Below are 15,665 nucleotides of genomic sequence, written 5' to 3' on the forward strand. Positions count from 1 at the left end.
CAAGATAGTTCGACGTTTTTGTGGTGCACGTGATCAGATCTGAATGTTGGATCTCGTTTTCAATTAAGATCCGTTAATATGGAAATTAAACTAATACACATATTAATATTTAGGATTTCATATTAAGTTACACTCACGTTTTAAGTTTTCGGCTTAGCAACTGTACTTCTTGATCGTAACATGACTTCATTTACCCAAATATGTTCCAGCTTAGTTTATGAAAAGAGCATTAATTTTATTTCAGCCTAATACGTTATAATTAAAGAATAATAATGATGGTATTAGGTTAATTTTTTAATCTTTCTTTTTTTTTTTTTTTGCCTAAATATAATTTAACCACCTACCCGGCTACCCGTGTACAACTATTCTCAGTAAAAATCAACAAATTATATCCCTACACTTTGGTAAGTTGGTGCCCAACAGTTAAGTCGCATTGAACGATAAGCACAAAACAGTCTTGCCAAATGTGACCCATGATGATAAAGTAAGATCAACATTGGAACCAAAAGTACTAAACAGCTGAATACAAAGCAACAGAAGCAAGCTATACTAACCAGGCCACCACACAACTCAAAAGATGATAATTTACTTGGCTCAAACTTAGGTAAAATAAGGAGAGACGAAAAAAGTGAGTGGAGAAAGCGCTTCAGTAATCTTCTGGCAGATTCTTAATGAGATCCGAATCACCTACAACAATTCGAAACCCAAAACAGATTAATAACATTGTTTCTCAATAACCATAACCATAATCCTAACATAGTAGATGATATTCAGAATCAATACCTGCATCAATGATACTTAGGCAGGATACACGGAAATACTTTCCACAAGCGGTACCAAGATCAACATTATCTAAACATACAAAAAAAAGGTGAAACTGAATTAACAAGACAAAACAGCAAGACTATATTCAAACAAAAATAGGATAAGACTTGTACTTACTTCCATTGTAATGATGAACGCCAACCCTGGCAAGCATAGCATAGTACTCGATCTCAGATTTCCTCAAGGGTGGACAATTGTTCGCAACGATTATCAGTTTACCTACAATCCCCATCAATTAACTAACTTGTAAGTCCATCAAACGATCCAAAACCAACCCTATTTATCCAAAATCAAGTTAATCAAAATCCACAAAAATTTAGAAAAAATGTAAATCTACCTTTGGAGCTCCTAAGAGACTCGAGCACCGTCTTGTAACCAAGAGTGAACTTTCCACTCTTCATTACAAGAGCCAACCTGTTGTTGATGCTCTCGTGAGTTTTCTTCTGCAAAAATAAACAATACAATGATTTAAATTTAAATACATAGATATAAAAGAATAGAATAAGATACACAAAACAATAATTAGTCGGTGACTTACCGTCTTCTTTCCTGAAACCATGGTAGCTCCAAATACAGAAACTACATATTTTAACACAAACAGAAATCAATAACCGCATAACCGCAAAAATTTGCTTAGTATAACAGTAACATTTCAACCTGATAAAAACAAATATAATGATTACACACATCATAATCTTGTCAATGCAAAATTATTCCAGTAATTGTTACAACTCACCATAATAAAACATTTGCTAGATCAAACACAATGCCAACTTATATATGCACACTACAAAACACAATGCCAACTTATATATGCAAAAATTCAGGATTACATCATAATCTTAACTTAATATTTTATTAACAGAAGCTCAATTTGCGAGTCAAGCATGGTTGCAGTTCAGCTTAACAGCAAGCAGAAGACATAACATTATGATCACGAATTTTCAAAAAATTGCAAAAATACATTCAACACAGTGTCACCAAGTTTATGCAAACATGAAATATTACAAAACTACAAATCAAATCGATCATAGTAATAGTAGCATTTCAACCTAAACAAAAACTGCAATTCATAATCACATCTTGAATCTCAATTTACAATATAAATGTGATGTCAAAGTAAACCTAAATCAAGTAAACCTAAATCAAACCCTAATTGTGCCGAGCTACATTGCATATGCTAAATATCAAACAACAATCAACCTACAACTCTGAAAAGGTGTAGATCAATAAAGAATGATGATCAAATGTTCGATTAACTCGTACAGGCAATGTAATGTGCCAAAGTTGATAATATTCACGTATGACAAATGGATTGCAATTGTGAAATACATATATCGATTTCATTGTAAAGAAAAGAAAAAAAAATACCTGCAAACGTACAAGAATTACTCCGGCGCAATTCAGTTGATTATGTGAAGAAACTAAAACCCTAATTTCTGATCCATCAATTACATACTCACACCGGTTTAAATGGGCAGGGATAGTACTTAGGGTTGCAAACGGGCTGGGCTAAAATGTTAAAATAATCGAACAATACTTTACGAAGGGAAATTGATTAAAATACACTTTTTTTTAAGTCTTCAAATAAAATACATTTTTTTTAAAAAAAAAATTGTCTTTTTACACCATTCGGCAGACGGGATTTCTGTCTACCACCTTTATCTGTCGTCTACTATTATTTTTACAAAGTAGTCGACGGTGAGATAAAGGTGGTAGACAGAATTCCCGTCTACTGAATTCCTTGTTAGTGTCTACAAGGCAGTAGACAGCAACAACAAGGCAGTAGACAGTTGACTACTTTGTAAATGTCTGTCTACTGCTTTGTTCTCACTGTCTACTATACCTGCAGAAACTGCCAGTAGACGGAAATTCTGTCTACCACCTTTATCTCACTGTCGACTACTTTGTAAAAATGGTAGTCGACGACAGATAAAGGTGGTAGACAGAATTCTCGTCTACTGAATGGTGTAAAAAGAACAAGGCAGTAGACAGCAACAATAAGGCAGTAGACAGTCGACTACTTTGTAAATGTCTGTCTACTGCTTTGTTCTCACTGTCTACTAACCCTGCAGAAACTGCCAGTAGACGGGAATTCTGTCTACCGCCTTAATATCACCGTCGACTACTTTGTAAAAATAATAGTAGACGACAGATAAAGGTGGTAGACAGAAATCCCGTCTAAGTGTAAAAAGACAATTTTTTTTTAAAGGTGTATTTTGTTTGAAGCCTTAAAAAAAGTGTATTTTGATCAATTTCCCCTTTATGAATCTAATCAAAAATATTATCGGAGTATTAGATAATTCGGTGACAATACTTGCACCCTCAACTTTTGAAATTTTTTCAAAAATTAAAATATAATTATTATATAAAAGTTGTACAATATGCTTCAAAGTTTGTACATGTGTTCATGAGATATTTTGTAAAAGATTGTACAATTTATTTTAAAATTTGTACATATAGTTATGATTATGTTTTATTATAAAGTTGTACATAATTCTTCAAATATTGTACATTTGGTTATGGGAGTGTTTTATCATAAAGTTGTACATAATGCTTCAAATATTATACATATGGTCATGGGGTGTTATTTTAAGGTTATACATAATGCTTTATACATTATAAAATTAACATCTTAATAATATTTTTATTAAATACAATTAATTATTTTAATGATATTATCATGGACTTAAGTTTTTTTTAATTTTTTTATTTTTTATACATGAATAATTCGTAATTTATGACATAATCATTTTAGAGATTTATATTATGATATAAGATTCTAATTAAATTAATGCATATTTTAATTTAATTTAATGGTACGTGACTAAAAAGGCAATGTCATGATAATATCAATGAATATTGTGACGACCCGAAAATTTTCTATCAAATTTAAACTTAATCTTTATATGATTTCGACACGATAAGCAAAGTCTATTAAATTGAGTCTCAAAAAGTTTGAAGTGTTTCATATATTCAATTGACCTTCGACTGCTCTCGACGATTCACGAACAATTAATTGTAAATAGATATGTTTGTATGTATATATAAATAATAATTCAAAATATAATTTGAAGTATTATATGTTGTTGTTATTAAAAATTAATAAAATAAAAATAAGATATTATAATAATTATTATTTAAAATATATCTCTATATATAAATAAAGTATATTGAAAATAAATATTAAATGATTGTAATACTCGTTTGATGTTTCGATTGATATTAAGCAAGTTAAATTCAACTTATGTAATTTTGAAATAAAAAGTGATCCGAAAATAAGTTCTATAAATTTTAGGCTTACTAAAAATGTATTTAGGATCTAGTTATTTAATTTTTATACTTTTTATATTTTTTCCAGAATTGAGAGGGACAGTTGATGTAATTTTTATTTAGTAGTTAATTAAAATGTCCCGTTCATATTGATTATAAACGTTCCATATTAATTGATTTCTTTGCGAGGTTTTGACCTCTATATGAGACGTTTTTCAAAGACTGCATTCGTTTTAAAACAAACCATAACCTTTATTTTATCGACAAGGTTAACAAGACACTACTTAGATTATCCAGAAATGATAATCTAACAAATATCACACTTACACACTACCAATACATATTGGTTTACAAATATTAATATGTTACAACAAAATAAATCTCGAATGCAGTTTTAAACAATATTATACAAGCATGCCGACACCAAATCTTATCCATATGATAGGAAGCAAAAGCGGAAGCTCTTAATAATCACCTGAGAATAAACATGCTTTAAACGTCAACAAAAATGTTGGTGAGTTATGGGTTTAACCTATATTTATCAAATCATAATAATAGACCACACGATTTCATATTTCAATATACATCTCATACATAGAGATAAAAATCATTCATATGGTGAACACCTGGTAACCGACCTTAACAAGATGCATATAGAATATCCCCTATCATTCCGGGACTCCCTTCGAACATGATGAATTCGAAGTACTAAAGCATCCGGTACTTTGGATGGGGCTCGTTGGGCCCAATAGATCTATCTTTAGGATTCGCGTCAATTAGGGTGTCTGTTCCCTAATTCTTAGATTACCAGACTTAAAAGGGGCATATTCGGTTTAATAATCCAGCCATAGAATGTAGTTTCATTTACTTGTGTCTATTTTGTAAAACATTTATAAAACTACATGTATTCTCATCCTAAAATATTAGATTTTAAAAGTGGGACTATAACTCACTTTCACATATTTTTTACTTCGTCGGGAAGTAAGACTTAGCCACTGGTCGATTCACGAACCTATAACAAATATGTACATATATGTCAAAGTATGTTCAAAATATATTTACAACATTTTTAATACGTTTTGCTGTTTTAAGTTTATTAAGTCAGCTGTCCTCGTTAGTAACCTACAACAAGTTGTCCACAGTTAGATGTACAGAAAATAAAGCAATATATATTATCTTAAATCAATCCACGACCTCGTGTATACAAGCCTCAGGCTAGATCACAACTCAAAGTATATATAATATTTTGGAATCAACCTCAACCCTGTATAGCTAACTCCAACATTACTGCATATATAGTGTCTATGGTTGTTCCGAAATATATATATAGATGGGTGGATATGATATGTCAAAACATTGTATTCGTGTCTATGGTATCCCAAGATTACATAATATATTAGAATACATATATAATATAATATGAGTTAGCTAGGATATGATTAATATAGATTTGTTACCAATTTTCACGTAGCTACAACAAGAAAAATTATCCAATCTTGTTTTACCCATTACTTCTTCGTTTTAAATCCGTTTTGAGTGTTTTAAGTTGCTATGGTTTCATATTGAACTTAAGTTTATGAATCTAAACAGAAAAAGTATAAGTTTATAGTTGAAAATACAGGTTACAAGTCATTTTTGTAAAGGTAGTCATTTCAGTCGAAAGAACGACGTCTAGATGACCATTTTGGAAAACATACTTTGACTTTGAGTTTAACTATGATTTTTGGATATAGTTTCATGTTCATAAGAAAAATCATTTTTCCAGAAGAACAACTTTTAAATCAAAGTTTATCATAGTTTTTAAATTAACTAACCCAAAACAGCCCGCGGTGTTACTACGACGGCGTATATCCGGTTTTACGGTGTTTTTCATGTTTCCAGGTTTTAAATCATTAAGTTAGCATATCATATAGATATAGAACATGTGCTTAGTTGATCTTAAAATTCAAGTTAGAATGATTAACTTTATTTGCGAACAAGTATAGAATTAACTAAACTATGTTCTAGTGATTACAAGTTTAAATCTTCGAATAAGATAGTTTTATATGTATGAATCGAATGATGTTATGAACATCATTAATACCTTAATTTTAGTAGATAAACCTACTGGAAATGAGAAAAATAGATCTAGCTTCAAAGGATCCTTGGATGGCTTGAAAGTTCTTGAAGCAGAATCATGACACGAAAACAAGTTCAAGTAAGATTTCTACTCGAAATAAGATTGTTATAGTTATAGAAATTGAATCAAAGTTTTAATATGAGTATTACCTTGTATTAGAAAGATATCTTACTGTAAATAAGAAAGATTTCTTGAGGTTGGATGATCACTTTACAAGATTGGAAGTAAGCTAGCAAACTTGAAAGTATTCTTGATTTTATGAAACTAGAACTTATAGAATTTATGAAGAACACTTAGAACTTGAAGATCGAACTTGAGAGAGATCAATTAGATAAAGAAAATTGAAGAATGAAAGTGTTTGTAGGTGTTTTTGGTCGTTGGTATATGGATTAGATATAAAGGATGTGTAATTTTGTTTACTTGTAAATAAGTCATGAATGATTACTAATATTTTTGTAATTTTATGAGATATTTCATGCTAGTTGCCAAATGATGGTTCCCACATGTGTTAGGTGACTCACAAGGGCTATTAATAGCTGATCATTGGAGTGTATATACCAATAATAAATATATTTAGAAGCTGGGTATTGTACGAGTACGAATACGAGTGCATACGAGTAGAATTGTTGATGAAAATGAATGAGGATGTAATTGTAAGCATTTTTGTTAAGTAGAAGTACTTTGATAAGTGTCTTGAAGTCTTTTAAAAGTATATGAATACATATTAAAATACTACATGTATATACATTTTAACTGAGTTGTTAAGTCATCGTTAGTCGTTACATGTAAGTGTTGTTTTGAAACCTTTAGGTTAACGATCTTGTTAAATGTTGTTAACCCATTATTTATTATATCTAAAGATATGTTAAATTATTACATTATCATGATATTATGATGTATTAATATATCTTAATATGATATATATACAATTAAATGTCGTTACAACGATAATCGTTACATATATGCCCCGTTTCGAAATCCTTAAGTTAGTAGTCTTGTTTTTACATATGTAGTTCATTGTTAATATACTTAATGATATGTTTACTTATCATAATACCATGTTATCTATATATATATCCATATATATGACATCATATAGTTATTACAAGTTTTAACGTTCGTGAATCACCGGTCAACTTGGGTGGTCAATTGTCTATATGAAACCTATTTCAATTAATCAAGTCTTAACAAATTTGATTGCTTAATATGTTGGAAACACTTAATCATGTAAATAAAATTTCATTTAATATATATAAACATGGAAAAGTTCGGGTCACTACAGTACCTACCCGTTAAATAAATTTCGTCCTGAAATTTTAAGCAGTTGGAGGTGTTGACGTATCTTCTGGAAATAAGTGCGGGTATTTCTTCTTCATCTGATCTTCTCGTTCCCAGGTGAACTCGGGTCCTCTACGAGCATTCCATTGTACCTTAACAATTGGTATCTTGTTTTGCTTAAGTCTTTTAACCTCACGGTCCATTATTTCGACGGGTTCTTCGATGAATTGAAGTTTTTCATTGATTTGGATTTCGTCTAACGGAATAGTGAGATCTTCTTTAGCAAAATATTTTTTCAAATTCGAGACGTGGAAAGTGTTATGTACAGCCGCGAGTTGTTAAGGTAACTCAAGTCGGTAAGCTACTGGTCCGACACGATCAATAATCTTGAATGGTCCAATATACCTTGGATTTAATTTCCCTCTTTTACCAAATCGAACAACGCCTTTCCAAGGTGCAACTTTAATCATGACCATCTCTCCAATTTCAAATTCTATATATTTTCTTTTAATGTCAGTGTAGCTCTTTTGTCGACTTTGGGCAGTTTTCAACCGTTGTTGAATTTGAATATTTTCTCGGTAGTTTCTTGTATTATCTCTGGACCCGTAATCTGTCTATCCCCCACTTCACTCCAACAAATTGGAGACCTGCACTTTCTACCATAAAGTGCTTCAAACGGTGCCATCTCAATGCTTGAATGGTAGCTGTTGTTGTAGGAAAATTCTGCTAACGGTAGATGTCGATCCCAACTGTTTCCGAAATCAATAACACATGCTCGTAGCATGTCTTCAAGCGTTTGTATTGTCCTTTCGCTCTGCCCATCAGTTTGTGGATGATAGGCAGTACTCTTGTCTAGACGAGTTCCTAATGCTTGCTGTAATGTCTGCCAGAATCTTGAAATAAATCTTCCATCCCTATCAGAGATAATAGAGATTGGTATTCCATGTCTTGAGACGACTTCCTTCAAATACAGTCGTGCTAACTTCTCCATCTTATCATCTTCTCTTATTGGTAGAAAGTGTGTTGATTTGGTGAGACGATCAACTATTACCCAAATAGTATCAAAACCACTTGTAGTCCTTGGCAATTTAGTGATGAAATCCATGGTAATGTTTTTCCATTTCCATTCCGGGATTTCGGGTTGTTGAAGTAGACCTGATAGTTTCTGATGCTCAGCTTTAACCTTAGAACACGTCAAACATTCTCCTACATATTTAGCAACATCGGCTTTCATACCCGGCCACCAAAAATATTTCTTGAGATCCTTGTACATCTTCCCCGTTCCAGGATGTATTGAGTATCTGGTTTTATGAGCTTCTCTAAGTACCATTTCTCTCATATCTCCAAATTTTGGTACCCAAATTCTTTCAACCCTATACCGGGTTCCGTCTTCCCGAATATTAAGATGCTTCTTCGATCCTTTGGGTATTTCATCCTTTAAATTTCCTTCTTTTAAAACTCCTTGTTGCGCCTCCTTTATTTGAGTAGTAAGGTTATTGTGAATCATTATATTCATAGCTTTTACTCGAATGGGTTCTCTGTCCTTTCTGCTCAAGGCGTCGGCTACCACATTTGCCTTCCTCGGGTGATAACGAATCTCAAATTCGTAATCATTCAACAATTCAATCCACCTGCTGTAGTGACCCGAACTTTTCCATGTTTATATATATTAATTGAGATTGATATTTACGTGATTAAATGTTTCCAACATGTTAAGCAATCAAACTTGTTAAGACTTGATTAATTGAAATATGTTTCATATAGACAATTGACCACCCAAGTTGACCGGTGATTCACGAACGTTAAAACTTGTAAAAACTATATGATGACATATATATGGATATATATATAGTTAACATGATACTATGATAAGTAAACATATCATTAAGTATATTAACAATGAACTACATATGTAAAAACAAGACTACTAACTTAATGATTTTTAAACGAGACATATATGTAACGATTATCGTTGTAAAGACATTTAATGTATATATATCATATTAAGAGATATTTATACATGATAATATCATGATAATATAATAATTTAAAATCTCATTTGATATTATAAACATTGGGTTAACAACATTTAACAAGATCGTTAACCTAAAGGTTTCAAAACAACACTTACATGTAACGACTTACGATGACTTAACGACTAAGTTAAAATGTATATACATGTAGTGTTTTAATATGTATGTATACACTTTTGAAAGACTTAAATACACTTATCAAAATACTTCTACTTAACAAAAATGCTTACAATTACATCCTCGTTCAGTTTCATCAACAATTCTACTCGTATGCACCCATATTCGTACTCGTACAATACACAGCTTTTAGATGTATGTACTATTGGTATATACACTCCAATGATCAGCTCTTAGCAGCCCATGTGAGTCACCTAACACATGTGGGAACCATCATTTGGCAACTAGCATGAAATATCTCATAAAATTACAAAAATATGAGTAATCATTCATGACTTATTTACATGAAAACAAAATTACATATCCTTTATATCTAATCCATACACCAACGACCAAAAACACCTACAAACACTTTCATTCTTCAATTTTCTTCATCTAATTGATCTCTCTCAAGTTCTATCTTCAAGTTCTAAGTGTTCTTCATAAATTCTACAAGTTCTAGTTACATAAAATCAAGAATACTTTCAAGTTTGCTAGCTCACTTCCAATCTTGTAAGGTGATCATCCAACCTCAAGAAATCTTTGTTTCTTACAGTAGGTTATCATTCTAATACAAGGTAATAATCATATTCAAACTTTGGTTCAATTTCTATAACTATAACAATCTTATTTCAAGTGATGATCTTACTTGAACTTGTTTTCGTGTCATGATTCTGCTTCAAGAACTTCGAGCCATCCAAGGATCCGTTGAAGCTAGATCCATTTTTCTCTTTTTCAGTAGGTTTATCCAAGGAACTTAAGGTAGTAATTATGTTCATAACATCATTCGATTCATACATATAAAGCTATCTTATTCGAAGGTTTAAACTTGTAATCACTAGAACATAGTTTAGTTAATTCTAAACTTGTTCGCAAACAAAAGTTAATCCTTCTAACTTGACTTTTAAAATCAACTAAACACATGTTCTATATCTATATGATATGCTAACTTAATGATTTAAAACCTGGAAACACGAAAAACACCGTAAAACCGGATTTACGCCGTCGTAGTAACACCGCGGGCTGTTTTGGGTTAGTTAATTAAAAACTATGATAAACTTTGATTTAAAAGTTGTTATTCTGGGAAAATGATTTTTATTATGAACATGAAACTATATCCAAAAATTATGGTTAAACTCAAAGTGGAAGTAGGTTTTCTAAAATGGTCATCTAGACGTCGTTCTTTCGACTGAAATGACTACCTTTACAAAAATGACTTGTAACTTATTTTTCTGACTATAAACCTATACTTTTTCTGTTTAGATTCATAAAATAGAGTTCAATATGAAACCATAGCAATTTGATTCACTCAAAACGGATTTAAAATGAAGAAGTTATGGGTAAAACAAGATTGGATAATTTTTCTCATTTTAGCTACGTGAAAATTGGTAACAAATCTATTCCAACCATAACTTAATCAACTTGTATTGTATATTATGTAATCTTGAGATACCATAGACACGTATACAATGTTTCGACCTATCATGTCGACACATCTATATATATTTCGGAACAACCATAGACACTCTATATGTGAATGTTGGAGTTAGCTATACAGGGTTGAGGTTGATTCCAAAATATATATAGTTTGAGTTGTGATCAATACTAAGATACGTATACACTGAGTCGTGGATTGATTCAAGATAATATTTATCGATTTATTTCTGTACATCTAACTGTGGACAACTAGTTGTAGGTTACTAACGAGGACAGCTGACTTAATAAACTTAAAACATCAAAATATATTAAAAGTGTTGTAAATATATTTTGAACATACTTTGATATATATGTATATATTGTTATAGGTTCGTGAATCAACCAGTGGCCAAGTCTTACTTCCCGACGAAGTAAAAATCTGTGAAAGTGAGTTATAGTCCCACTTTTAAAATCTAATATTTTTGGGATGAGAATACATGCAGGTTTTATAAATGATTTACAAAATAGACACAAGTACGTGAAACTACATTCTATGGTTGAATTATCGAAATCGAATATGCCCCTTTTTATTAAGTCTGGTAATCTAAGAATTAGGGAACAGACATCCTAATTGACGCGAATCCTAAAATAGATCTATTGGGCCTAACAAACCCCATCCAAAGTACCGGATGCTTTAGTACTTCGAAATTTATATCATATCCGAAGGGTGTCCCGGAATGATGGGGATATTCTTATATATGCATCTTGTTAATGTCGGTTACCAGGTGTTCACCATATGAATGATTTTTATCTCTACGTATGGGGTGTGTATTGAAATATGAAATCTTGTGGTCTATTATTATGATTTGATATATATAGGTTAAACCTATAACTCACCAACATTTTTGTTGACGTTTTAAGCATGTTTATTCTCAGGTGATTATTAAGAGCTTCCGCTGTCGCATACTTAAATAAGGACGAGATTTGGAGTCCATGCTTGTATGATATTGTGTAAAAACTACATTCAAGAAACTTATTTTGTTGTAACATATTTGTATTGTAAACCATTATGTAATGGTCGTGTGTAAACATGATATTTTAGATTATCATTATTTGATAATCTACGTAAAGATTTTTAAACCTTTATTAATGAAATAAAGGTTATGGTTTGTTTTAAAATGAATGCAGTCTTTGAAAAACGTCTCATATAGAGGTCAAAACCTCCCAACGAAATCAATTAATATGGAACGTTTTTAATCAATAAGAACGGGACATTTCTGTTGGTATCAGAGCGTTGGTCTTAGAGAACCAGAATTTTGCATTAGTGTATCTTATCGAGTTTGTTAGGATGCATTAGTGAGTCTGGACTTCGACCGTGTTTACTTGAAAAATGATTGCTTAACAAATTTTGTTGGAAACTATATATTTTTAACATGTGAATATTATGTGATATATTAATCTCTTAACGCGTTTGATATTATGTGATATATGTCTACCTCTAGAACAAGTCCCATTGACTCACCTAATAATAATGAAGAGTCAAATGTAAATTGGAATGATTCGTGGACTGATTCACAAGTTCCCGAAGAGGAACCGGAAGAAGAGTCGGAACCGGAAGAAGAATCGGAACCGGAAGAAGAATCGGAACCGGATGAAGAAATAGAACCGGTGGGGGAAATAATAAAACGGTTAAGTAAAAGAAAATCCTCAACCAACCGACCAAGGTTAATTATGGTCAATGGTGTTTCCGCCAAGGAAGCAAAATATTGGGAGGATTACCAATTCTCCGATGAATCGGATTCCGACGAAAATTCCGATGATGTTATAGAAATTACCCCAACTGAATATAAAAAGGCAAAAGAAAATAATAAGGGAAAGGGCATAAAAATAGAGAAATCTAATTCCAACCCCGATGAACTTTATATGTATCGTCAACCCCCGAAGTCCTTAAGTTGTAACAATGACCCTGGAACCTCTAAACCACCAGGTTTTTCTAAACCAATGTGGAAAACGACGGCTCTTATTAGGGGAACATCATATATCCCTAGAAATTTGGCAAAACGAACCAAAACCGAAGAAGAAGAAACAAGCGAGTCGGAATAAGATAGTTGTATTCGTGTGATGTAATATATGTAATATAGTGTGCTTATGCTTTATGATATATGTAAAAATTGCTTGTATTATTAAGTATTTTTTTTTTATGAATCTAACTCTTGTCTATGTTACAGTATAAAAACACAAAATGGATAGACAACCCAATATTTTAAGAGACCTACCCGGAGACATGATTGATGAAATCTTGTCTAGAGTCGGTCAGAATTCTTCGGCACAAATATTTAAAGCGAGATCAGTTTGTAAGACATTCGAAGAACGTTCCAAGAATGCCTTGGTTTATAAAAGGATTTCGTTCGAAAGATGGGGGATATCACATTGGGAAATCCATAAGTTACGATGTGTTTACTTTGACGCATATATTGCGGGGAACCCAAATGCTATTTTACGCAATGGGTTAAGAAATTATTTTGACTCAATATATCCGAATATTGGACTTCGTGATTTAGAAAAAGCGGCTAACATACAACATAAAGAAGCATGTTATGCTTATGGATTAGTAATGTTCGCTTCTCACCAAAGTGAGAACAAGAACATCGGGCTACAACTATTAAACAAAACATTCTCACAAGTGACGGAGTCGGTAATTGGGGTAAGAAATGAGGTTTTTAGATTGTTACGGGACTGTTGGACATTACGTAACCCTCGTCCCTTTGACGACGTTACAACACGCTGTCTTATCAACAGCCATAACGGTTATGTTCCACAAGACCAATGATGGGAAGTAATCCTAGTAAAACCAGAATGCATGACTTGTTTCTGGACGTATGAATTACGTGTCTTTATTGCCTTTGCTGAACGACTTGTGTACTAGCTAGAATTATCTTCACAACCATCTTGTATCAAATTTATTGTGTGCTATATTTCATGCTATATGTAAAATAAGCGGTATTGTAAGTTTGTAAAATATTGTGTAAAAGTTTGAACGCGAAATATTATTATAATGAGTTTTTCATATAGAATTGTAGTAGTTGAATTGTATATTAGCTACTAAGTATGAACTTAACGGGTAGGTACTACCCGAATTTAAACTTATAAAACGCTAATATGAAGAAAAAGCTTTTATAAATGAGTTCATATTATGCTACGAAATACTATTAACTACTCTTAATATTCTGTATGATTAACTTGTTCCATTTGACTATTTTGAAGGAAATGGCACCGACTACTCGACACACCGTGAATATGAATGAAGAGGAATTCCGTACTTTTCTAGCTTCAAACATAGCCGCAGTACAGGCTGCGCTACATACCAACAATAACCTTGGATCTAGCAGTACAGGAAATCGTGTAGGATGCACCTACAAAGAATTCACTGCCTGCAAACCTTTGGAATTTGATGGAACTGAAGGACCGATCGGATTGAAACGGTGGACCGAGAAGGTCGAATCGGTGTTTACCATAAGTAAGTGTACTGAAGAGGACAAAGTGAAGTACGCTACGCATACCTTCACAGGTTCTGCGTTAACATGGTGGAATACCTATCTAGAGCAAGTGGGACAAGACGATGCGTACGTACTACCATGGTCAGCATTCAAGCACTTGATGAACGAGAAGTACCGTCCCAGAACCGAGGTCAATAAGCTCAAGACAGAACTTAGAGGGTTACGAACCCAAGGATTTGATATTACCACGTATGAAAGACGATTCACAGAATTGTGCCTATTGTGTCCGGGAGCATTCGAAGATGAGGAAGAGAAGATCGACGCATTTGTGAAAGGATTACCGGAAAGAATCCAAGAAGATATAAGTTCACACGAGCCCGCCTCCATACAACAGGCATGTAGAATGGCTCACAAACTAGTGAACCAAATTGAAGAAAGAATTAAAGAACAGACTGCTGAAGAGGCCAATGTGAAGCAAGTCAAAAGAAAGTGGGAGGAAAACGGTGATAAGAATCACCAATACAACAACAACAGAAATTACAACAATAATCGCAACAATTATCCCAACAATCGCAACATCAATCGTAACTACAACAAACGGCCCAACAACAACAACAACAACAACAACAGCAACTACAACAATCATCCCAACAACAATAATAACCGCAACAACAACAATCAGAAGCAGCTATGCCAAAGGTGTGAAAAGTATCACTCGGGGTTCTGCACCAAATTTTGCAACAAGTGTAAAAGAAATGGTCATAGCGCGGCGAAGTGTGAGGTATACGGACCAGGGGTTAATAGAACGAAAGGAACAAATGGTGTCGGAACGAGTAATGGCGGAGCAAGTAGTGTCGGAGCAAGTTATGCCAATGTAGTTTGTTATAAATGTGGAAAACCGGGCCCCATTATTAGAAATTGCCCGAACCAGGAGAACACGAATGGACAAGGCCGCGAAAGAGTTTTCAATATTAATGCGGCAGAGGCACAGGAAGACCCGGAGCTTGTTACGGGTACGTTTCTTATTGACAATAAATCTGCTTACGTTTTATTTGATTCGGGTGCGGA

The 15,665-nt window shown here is 32.8% G+C and overlaps 1 protein-coding gene across 2 annotated transcripts; it reads right to left on the reverse strand.

Moving 5' to 3' along the window:
- Positions 1-400: 400 nt before the first annotated feature.
- LOC139843656 (large ribosomal subunit protein eL30-like) lies at positions 401-2,265 on the reverse strand. Of its 2 annotated transcripts, none has more exons than XM_071833774.1 (6): positions 2,197-2,265; positions 1,364-1,404; positions 1,163-1,268; positions 943-1,044; positions 784-852; positions 401-687 (listed from the first exon to the last, which is right to left on the reverse strand). In XM_071833774.1, the coding sequence occupies exons 2-6, from the start codon at positions 1,382-1,384 to the stop codon at positions 647-649; spliced, it is 339 nt and encodes a 112-aa protein (XP_071689875.1). In that variant the 5' UTR covers positions 1,385-1,404; positions 2,197-2,265; the 3' UTR covers positions 401-646. The 2 variants fall into 2 exon arrangements, with proteins under 2 accessions (XP_071689875.1, XP_071689876.1); XM_071833775.1 differs by having other exon boundaries at positions 2,209-2,234.
- Positions 2,266-15,665: the final 13,400 nt, after the last annotated feature.

The sequence above is a fragment of the Rutidosis leptorrhynchoides genome, chromosome 4, assembly GCF_046630445.1.
Source record: "Rutidosis leptorrhynchoides isolate AG116_Rl617_1_P2 chromosome 4, CSIRO_AGI_Rlap_v1, whole genome shotgun sequence".
Classification (NCBI taxonomy): Eukaryota; Viridiplantae; Streptophyta; class Magnoliopsida; order Asterales; family Asteraceae; genus Rutidosis; species Rutidosis leptorrhynchoides.

Coding starts and splice junctions, on each gene's coding strand:
- LOC139843656 (XM_071833774.1), bottom strand. CDS start 1,384: ATGGTTTCAGGAAAGAAGACG. Junction 1,269..1,363: donor TGGTTTCAGGAAAGAAGACG/GTAAGTCACCGA, acceptor TTATTTTTGCAG/AAGAAAACTCACGAGAGCAT. Junction 853..942: donor CGTTCATCATTACAATGGAA/GTAAGTACAAGT, acceptor TTGTATGTTTAG/ATAATGTTGATCTTGGTACC.